The sequence below is a fragment of the Dipteris shenzhenensis genome, chromosome 1, assembly GCF_047967505.1.
Source record: "Dipteris shenzhenensis isolate YYH24624 ecotype China chromosome 1, Dip_SZ_1.0, whole genome shotgun sequence".
Taxonomy (NCBI): domain Eukaryota; kingdom Viridiplantae; phylum Streptophyta; class Polypodiopsida; order Gleicheniales; family Dipteridaceae; genus Dipteris; species Dipteris shenzhenensis.
Window position 1 is genome coordinate 66015164 of NC_141596.1, and position 9967 is coordinate 66025130.

The 9967-nt window shown below is 41.1% G+C and overlaps 1 protein-coding gene across 1 annotated transcript; it reads left to right on the plus strand.

Annotated features, from left to right (window-relative positions):
- Nucleotides 1–1343: 1343 nt before the first annotated feature.
- Nucleotides 1344–5591, plus strand: LOC147906234 (pentatricopeptide repeat-containing protein At4g39530-like). Its single transcript, XM_087377283.1, has one exon. It carries the CDS (start codon nt 1935–1937, stop codon nt 5115–5117), a length of 3183 nt encoding a protein of 1060 aa, XP_087233409.1. The 5' UTR covers nt 1344–1934; the 3' UTR covers nt 5118–5591.
- Nucleotides 5592–9967: the final 4376 nt, after the last annotated feature.

The window sequence follows — 9967 nt, forward strand, 5'->3', positions numbered from 1 at the left end:
TGATGTAATAAAGGCAAATCGAATATACAAAGTCATTCCATGCTAGTTGATCCTATATTCTATGTTTACATTGAATTCATAAGTATTTAAAAAGCAAAAAAAGTTATGACCTAAAGTTACGAATTCTCGAGTTTTCAATAAATAAGTTCTAATACACTAAACAAAATGTATCATCAACTTGTGAGTAATTTAAGTCAAGATAGTGGATTGACTAATTTCAAGTGTGCGACTGATCCGTGCAAGCTACTTTTTTTAAAAGATCGAAGAAATCCCGTTACAAGCTAGATTAATAATTTATTGTCTAATGATATCGTATTTTGACTTTGTTTCTATTTCAAACGTATTATAGATGCATATGGTTGGTTTGTACAAGAACTTGGACGACGCTCGACTTGGAGTACAGATACGCTCATTGAGATCTAGGTAATATATTAGTCTCCTACATAAGTCGCGATACTCAATCTCGGCGCTAATACTCTCGGCGATTTTAACTTCAGTGCACGGGGAAGGGCCCGTTCCCTCGGATTATAACTCTTTGAAGAAGGAAGCACGCTGCCTCCCCGCCCACACTATGTATGGTTATATAAATTATATATACATATATATATATATATATAAATAGGTTTTCCATCTGATGTTTTTTTTAATAAATTGCTTTTGCATATTCTAAATTCTTCTTTTTGTTTCCGTGTCGAGGTATTCGCAAGAAGGGAATACTCAACCACACACGTCTGTTCGACGGACTTGCTATTGTCAGCTTAATTTATAATCAGGTATTTCTCTTTTTTTAATTTATGAGAAAAAAAGGAGGAAACTTTACAACAAAGGAAATCCTTCATAGTTCTGCAAATTTCATAAAGAAGAAAGTCGCTACTTCAAGTTTGTTCTTTGTTAATGTTGGATTATTTGTAGAACACATAAACTAATTCTGTACTCGCTTGCTTACGATAGATGCACAACACCTACATTTAGAATAATGGCAACAGACAGGATTATCAATGCTCTCTTTCACCTTGGGGGGCCTACCGCACCCTACTCTCTCTCTCGTCTCTCGCTTCTCTCTTTATCTCTCTCTCTCTACACTATATATATATATATATATATATATATAATTCTCTCTCTCTCTCTCCACGTTAACAGCTTGTCAGACTGCTCTAGTGTGCTGAGACACGGGAACCAGTAGACTGACTGCTGCAGTCTGCTTCAGTAGACTGACTGCTGGCTGTGCGCTCTAGGCAAACCGTGGGCGAGTCTCGCTTTGACACATGGCGCGCGTGCTTGAGCTTGCTGTAGCTGGCCTAACCGTGGGCGAATTGTATGTCGACATGTCACGCTAGCCGTGCTGAGCTCCCCCCAAATTCCGAACCTCCTCCCTGGAGCTCCCGAACGTCCTCCCACCTTCGCCAAGGCTCCCTGGAGCTCCCGAACCTCAGATTTTGTGCACGTGGCGGAGCTGAGGTTCTTCCATTTCAAACCTTTCCTTAAGGAATAGCATAGATAGAAGTATAGATATAGATAGTATAGAAGTATAGATATAGATGCGTCTATTAATGTCATTTTTTAGTGGAGAATCTGGAAAATTGTTGTTGGGCTGCGCCATTTCCATCTATGGCATTGCAAGACGTTAAAAGAAAAGGAGCAGATGCACTCTGGACACAGCATCGACCTGCAGGAGCTCGAAGGCGCTGGGGGCCCTTGGGATATCGCCTTGGCCGGATTAAGCACGTAGGGCACGAAGGATCGCTCTATTCCAAGCACCTCAAACCAAAAGGCCGTCCAGGTACTGCAGGACAGGTTTCAATGTCATGTGGTCTCCATGGTGGTTATGCTTCGCAGATAGTACAGAGCGCTTATGCTTGATCCTGGGGCAATCAAAACTGCAAGTACGTGCGAGCACAAGAACCTAAGGGCTCCAGAATTCAAGCAAAAACGCTATGGATATACGACATGTACGGTTCAGGTCGACTGTGTGTGAGAAAAAGCAATCCGCCAGCAACAGCATGCACAGGGCCAAATCCTCCAGTGACCAGGCATTATCAAACTCTGTAGAACGTGACAGCAATTGCAAGGCCAGTTTTAGCTCTGAAATACAATCTATCGTGCAAGAAGTTGAGGAGAACAGTGGTTTGGAGATCCTGAGTTTAGAGGAGGCACTCACTTCTTTGGAAGAGATACCCCAGCTTCCTTCGGTTGAGAACTGTATATGTATATTACAGAAATGCAGAAAAAGGAGAACTCTATCGTTTGCCAAGCGCTTGCACGTCTATATGTGCAAAAGTGGGCTCGAAGCTCACAGATCTCTTGGTAACTACCTTGTCCCAATGTTCGTGGAATGTGGAAGCGTGTGTGATGCTCAGAAAGCTTTTATTAAGTTGGTTGACAGGAATGAGCATTGCTGGACTTCTCTCATCGTAGGTACTGTTGAGCGTAAAGAATCACAGCATGCCCTCAATCTGTACCAGAAAATGCAAGAAGAGTCTGTACATCCCAGCAAGTATACGTTTGTGGCCCTACTGAAGGCTTGCTCTAGGCTGAAAGATGTGGAAAGAGGCCGAGAAATCCATGCTGAGATTGCCAGACAGGAATTGCAAAGAGATCCATTTGTTGGCAGCACCTTGGTTGACATGTATGCCAAATGTGGATTGCTTGCAAAAGCAGAGGAGTTGCTTGACAAGCTGCTAGTTCGAAATGTAGTCACATGGACTGCACTAATTTCAGGGTATGCTGAATGTGGGCTTGGTGAGGAAGCACTGAGCTGTTTTGAACAGATGCAACTGGAGGGCATCTCTCCGAATGCTGTCACATTTGTTTGCAGCTTGAAAGCTTGTGGCAGCATAGGAGCCATAGATAGGGGCCAAGAAATACACGCTGAGATTGCCAGACAGGACTTGGAAGGAGATCCTTTCGTTGGCAGCACCTTGGTTGACATGTATGCCAAATGTGGCTTGCTTGCAAAAGCTCAGAAAGTGTTTGACAAGCTGCCAGTTAGAAATGTAGTCTCATGGACTGCACTAATTGCAGGATATGCTGAACATGGGTTTGGTGAGGACGCACTGAACTGTTTTAAACAAATGCAACTCCAAGGCATCTCACCAAATGCTCTTACTTTAGTTTTCAGCTTGAAAGCTTGTTGTAGCCTAGGAGCCATAGATATGGGCCATGAAATACACGCTGAGATTGCTAGACAGGAATTGGAAGGACATCCTTTTGTTGGCAGCACCTTGGTGGACATGTATGCCAAATGTGGTTCTCTTGCAAAAGCACAGGAACTGTTTGACAAGTTGCCAATTCGAGGTGTAGCATCATGGAACATACTAATTGCAGGGTATGCTGAACATGGACTTGGCGAGGAAGGATTGAACTGTTTTGAACAGATGCAATTGGAGGGCATCTCTCCAAACTCTGTCACATTTGTCTGCAGTATAAAAGCTTGTGGCATTATAGGATCCATAAATAAGGCCCAAGAAATACACGCCGAGATTGCAAGACAAGAATTTGAAAGAGATCCTTTTGTTGGCAGCACCTTGGTTGATATGTATGCCAAATGTGGTTCTCTTGCAAAAGCACAGGAAGTTTTTGATAAACTGCCAGTTCAAAATGTGGTCTTGTGGACTGCACTCATTGCAGGATATGCTGAACACGGGCTTGGTGAGGAAGCACTGAACTGTTTTGAAAAGATGCAGCTAGAGGGTATCTGTCCGAATGCCGTGACATTTAATTGCAGCTTGAAAGCTTGTGTCAACATAGGAGCCATAGAGAAGGGCCAAGAAGTACACGCTGAGATTGCCAGACAGGAATTGGAAAGGGATCATTCTATTTGCAAGACCCTGGTCGACATGTATGCAAAATGTGGCTTGCTTGCAAAAGCACGGGAGGTTTTTGACAAGCTACAAGTTCGAGCTGTAGAATTGTGGAACATCCTAATTGTTGGATATGCTGGACATGGGCTTGTTGAGGAAGCACTGAACTGTTTTGAACAAATGCAACAGGAAGGGGTTTACCCAGATCCTGTCACTTTTGTTTTTAGCTTGAAAGCTTGTGGCCATATACGAGCCATAGACAAGGGCCAAGAGATACACACTGAGATTGCTAGACAAAAGTTGGAAAAAAACCCTTTTGTTGGTAGTATGTTGGTTGATATGTATGCTAAATGTGGCTCTCTTGCAAAAGCACAAGAAGTGTTTGACAAGCTGCCAGTTCGAGATGTAGTCTCATGGACTGCACTAATTGCAGGATATGCTGAAAATGGGCTGGGTGAGGAAGCAGTGTATTTTTTTGAGCAGATGGAACTAGAAGGTGTTCCTCCAAACACGGTCACGTTTGTTTGCAGCTTGAAAGCTTGTGGCAGCATAGGAGCCACAGACAAGGGCCAAGAAATACATGCTGAGATTGCCAAACAGGAATTGGAAAAAGATCCTTTTGTTGGCAACATCTTGGTCGATATGTATGCCAAATGTGGGTCACTTGTGAAAGCGCAGGAAGTGTTTGACAACCTGCCAATTCGAAATGTGGTTTCATGGACTGCATTAATTGCAGGATATGCTCAGTTAGGAGAAAGTAAAATTGTGGTCAATATGCTGGAAAGAATGAGTGGAGACGGCATAAAGCCAAATGCTGTCACATTCCTTAGTGTTCTTACTGTATGCAGTCATACGGGTCTAGTAGAAAAGGGCCAGAAGTACTTAGAGACCATGAGCAAAGATTATGGCATCACTCCAACCATTGAGCACCACATTTGTATGGTTGATCTCCTTGGCCGTGCAGGTCAGTTAGATGAGGTGGTAGCAATGGTGGAGAAGATGCCTTTCCAACCTAATCTTGTTGTGTGGCATACTGTGCTGGGTGCTTGTCAAAAGTGGGGTAATATAGAGCTTGGAAGATGGGCCTTTGAACATGCATTACGGTTGGATGAAAAGGATGCTACAACCTATGTCTTGATGTCTAATATCTATGCAGGTGCTCACATGCAGGAGGAAGAGAAGATTGAGGCAATGAAAGTGGAAGAACAAGCATGGAAGAAGCGAGGACATACTTGGACTGAGGTCGGTGGATTTATGCATAATTTGTGGTGGGGGATACAAGACTTACCCAAAGCAGAGATACATATGCAAAGCTAGAGCGTAGATCTTTCCCTAAGAGAGGGAGATGGAGAGTATGCTATTGTGTCACGGTATGTATCCAATGCTGAAAACACGATGGGCTTTACGAGAAGCTTGTCGTTGTGTGTGCACTTTCATACATGCTCTAAAGAATCCATACCTGTCGTGCGGCACCTACATTCACGCTAGTGTTAAAGAAACATTTGATGCCAAGGCTAGCATTTGCTCTTGCTATTGCCCATTCCACCTTACTTCAAGAAAGCTTTGGTTGTGATATAAAGCCTCCCCAAGATGATTTGGAAATGGACGAAGAAGAATCATGAGACTGAAGTTCAACAATTGAGAGACATGGATGGTTACATGGGTACGCTTGTAAACTCTATCATGAATTACAAGATGTGGAGATAAAATAGAAGCATGCGGATCATGTTTATTCGTGGTTGAAAGATGGACAAGTCATTTTGACGTATATAATTTTAATGACCAAACAAGATTAACTACCGTGCAATGGTATTTGAAAGGCAAGGCACTTACCTGGTCGTGGGATTTGAAAACAAAATCTCTCACATGGGATGAATTTCAGAACTTTTTTTGTAAACGTTCAATTAGGAAGGTGATGAGTTTGACCGCTTTAATAAGTTAGCAAGCTTGCAAATGAACTCACAGGTTCGAATCATTACATCCATCACTTTTAAGTTTGTGCACGAGGATTGGATAGGAATTGGCACACAAAATTGTGCGAGGACAATTGATTGTGGACAAAGTGGTCTTCTACCTATGTGGTTCTCTACCATGATTTGAAACTCTTCAAATCTGGAAAAAACTTAATATTTCTCCTTGAGAAAATAGATTCAACAATATATGTTGTAGTCATCAATGTAATTTAGATAGTAAACTAAACCATCAATGATGTGGACTTGTACATAACACCGGACATCTATATGAATCAATTTAAGAGTCTCTCTTGCCCTCGAGGTGCTCCTTCCAAAGCTGGCTCTTGATTGTTTACTGAAGTAACTGCCAACATGCTTCACATATTCTAATTTCTTAATTTTATAAAATTTTTGAAGTTGACATTTCCATATCTTTTGTGCCATATTGCAAATAGTGGCATTAGTTGCTGTTCAGCTGACATGGCATGCAAGTCTAATTTTGAAGGTGGCATTTTGAATAGGTGTTCTTCTTTCACTATTCTTCCAAATAGCTAATTTCATATGGCTTTGTACATTCATCTCCATCAAAGATGCCTCTGTAGTTATGTTTTGTTAAATAGAGAAAAGATTCTTGTTGAATTTAGGAACAATAATCATTGATATTTTTTCTTTCCAATAAAAGTATTCATAGGGAATATGCCTTTCCCTTGAATAGGATTTGGTGTTTTATTTGCAATGTAGATAATATTTTTGGATCCTTCTAATCGTTTAATTTTTGTAAACCAATCTTGATGTCTTATCATATGAGATGACATACCAATATCAATGTATCATGGATGGAGATCTTCGTGGTCAACATGATAATTGCATTTGGATTTGGAATAACATGAGTCTTCTATATACCCTTAATCACAAGACACATTGTGTCAGGTTCATGGCATAATGACTACGACTTTAATGTCCACCATGATATGATTTACTCCTCCATGGAGGTTTCCTCTTGCTAGATTGACCTCCTTGTTCATATTGCTCCTTGTGGAAACCTCTTTCATAATGTCTGAACTATGATACTAGTTGCACTATATGTTTGACATCTTGCTGGATGAATTTGCTTTTCCTTGAAATTCTTCTCTATGTGATTGATTTCTTGGATTTTGAAGCTGATGATTGCCAAAATTATGTTGTTGAAATGATCCACCTCTACCTCTACCTCTACCTCTATCTTGTTGAGGTCGATCCTAATTTTGATGCTCTGTTGACATTGATGTGTTCACTTCTTTGAAATGATCTACCTCTATCTCTACCTATACCTCTATCTGTACCTCTACCTCTATCTCTACCTTTGTCTGAGGTTGCAAATGCTTGCTCATTGGATTGACCTTTGTACCTACAAAGGCTTAGATATCATGTTAATTTTTTGAGCTTGAGAGTGAGCACAATGGATGCTATGAGAGATAGAAAAAACTACAAGCTAAATGTCGCCTTGCATGAGAGATAAGACCACTAGATAAGATGAGACTTGTGTACCCAAAAGGCTGAAAACTATAGCATTTCATTCCATACAAAAGACTCTCTTGTGTCCCTTCAAATAGGACCAAGAGCTCCACCCATTTGGGTCATACACCACACTAGTGTACATCCACGTCCCAACACTTGTTAGTACCCTTCATCACATAGGATGTTGTCATGCTCCATGTCAAACCATTTATAAGATCCATTTTTGATTCATGTACCTCCTCATGAATTCTTCACCACATAGTACATTGGCATGCTCCATGTGACACCATTTATGAGACCTACGTGCGATTCATGTGTACACTCACCTTTTGCATCTAGGGAGTGTTCTACAAACCATGATTCTTTTAACATTAATAAACACCATTTGGGGAGGTAATGGATTACTAGAGTTTCATAATCGTAAAAGAAGGTGGTGTCCTTACACAACACCAAGTAAAGTGAAGGAAGAAATAGAATTGGTTAAATAATTTTTGTAAAGTATAAAACTATGCACATGCATTTTTCGAGGCGCAATTCACTAAAAAAACTTTGCACTTTCCTCTTTTCAAAAGGAATTAAGAATGAGTCAAAGATCGTTAAAGTGGGAGGAGCCAAGATACGAAGACAAAGAGAGAAAGAGATATGGAGAGAAGAGAAGGGGGGAGAGTGTTTGTCAACTTGATTGCATCATGCTCAAACACATTATGAAAAGGAAGCTATTTTTTCACGAACCATTTGCATGTACTTTCTTGGACAATGAAGTAGTTACAGCTGGTTGCCCCTACCTAGTTTTGTTCAAGTTGTAGCTTACACTTGCAAGGCAATGGTTGTTTGCGAGGCTTAGAGCTTGAATAGTGTATTGCAGTCATCATAGTACACAAGGTAAAAGAAACGAGATGAAACATGATCAAGTAGCCACAGGGTAAGGACATGTGGATGTGGAAAGAACATATCTTAATCTTACAACAACTAAAAATACAACCTCAATGCGACACATAACATTTGTACATAGTTTTTTATTGATCAAAATATTTACAATCCAAGAAGCCTGATTGGCGTCAAAGCTGTACAGTGCACTCGGAAGGGAAAGGATTTGTACGAAAACAAGAACACAAGCGCTAGGAAGCACTCATGGGAGCAACCATAGTAAAAGAAAGTGGATGTGAACCGATGAAGCATCCATAGGGCTCTGTACATGAAGAGATTTTCCGAACTAGGTGGTCTTTGCAAATGAGGTCACAAATCTAGAACTATCGATAGTCAATTCTCCGATGGGCCCCCTCTTCTCGAGCAACATGGAACGTGTTGCGATGATGCTTCGGTTGTGGAATTCTAGGAATGGACAATGAAGCTCCAAAACCTCATCCACATGAGGACCATGAACTTGTATGGCAACTTGGTTGGCATCACGCAAGACCACATATCCCTTGAGGGAAGGAAGCTGTGAAACACTTTGGATACTGTCGCAACTATAACAATATGGCCACAAAGGATCACGGCTACGGGCACCACCGTAGGCCTCGCAATGGTGCTTGACTAGAGGATACCATGCACCTACAAAGAAAGACGAGAGGATTATTGTTTTTTTTTGTCACTGAAGCAATTGGATGTGTCGTCAGGTTGGTATGTTATATACCTTTTTACATTATCCTAATTGAGAGACCTAGCGTATAAATGCGTCGTGCAATGAAGCTTGAAGACTCCCTTTGGGCACTGCTCCCAAGATAGTGAAATCAAATACACCCAATGCATGCCTTGCATCAAGGCATGTATATAAGAAATATTATTGGTGACGTACATCATGATGCCCTCTCAACAAACTCGTCCACCAATCGTGCAAGTGTTTGACTTCTGTCCCCGCCACGAAAGAGAACTATTGCATGGGGAGCTAATCAATGAAAGAAAAACAATAAAAAAACTTTGGGTTGGAGTAACAGTGCTTTGTGTTGGAGTAACAGTGCTTTGTGCAAGTAGTTATTACCGTAGCTCAGTCTTCAAGATTTGGTCCATTGGTAACAATAATTTGATTAGTAGGTGGTCCATCTAGATCAACTTTGACAATTACAAAGGCCAGTGTGTTGATGACTGATGTGAACGATGCTTTTAGGTTTTCCATTTGATTTGCTGCCCATGGTGCATAACATCAACGTCGTATAACCGTATCCGAAACAAAGGAAATAGCACCATCAAATGGCTCACCCTTCAAAAGTGTGGTGGTTGCATCAACACGTAAAGAAAAAGAGGAAGTTCCTCCCTCACCAGACCCACGCTTGCTAATGGTTGGGCCTTCGATTCTATAGAACTCATCAACCTCAAAAATCTCGTTGACATATGCTTGAGGGACATGCAATGTAATTGTCTCTGAGCATGCATAATCAGTCAAGTCAATGTGCATGTACACAGGGTATGAGACATCTTTTACTTTGAAGGTGCCATACTTGGCCAATACTTTCCCTTCAAAAGCAAAATAATGTGGAACAAACTCAGATATAGCTCCTATTGATAGGACTGGCAGAGCATTTGGGTTTACAGGACTGCTGTTTGCAGCAACATTTATCCCACTAGGCCACTTCCATCATTCTCAACAAAGATATCTTCCATTGGGTTTGCAGGGTTCACATTGTTGTTGCAAGGACTTTTCCCATGTTGTGCACCACATTTGAACTAGTTGGAAAATGTCAATAGTATTTATGTGAGAAATATTTAAGTGTACTTCCT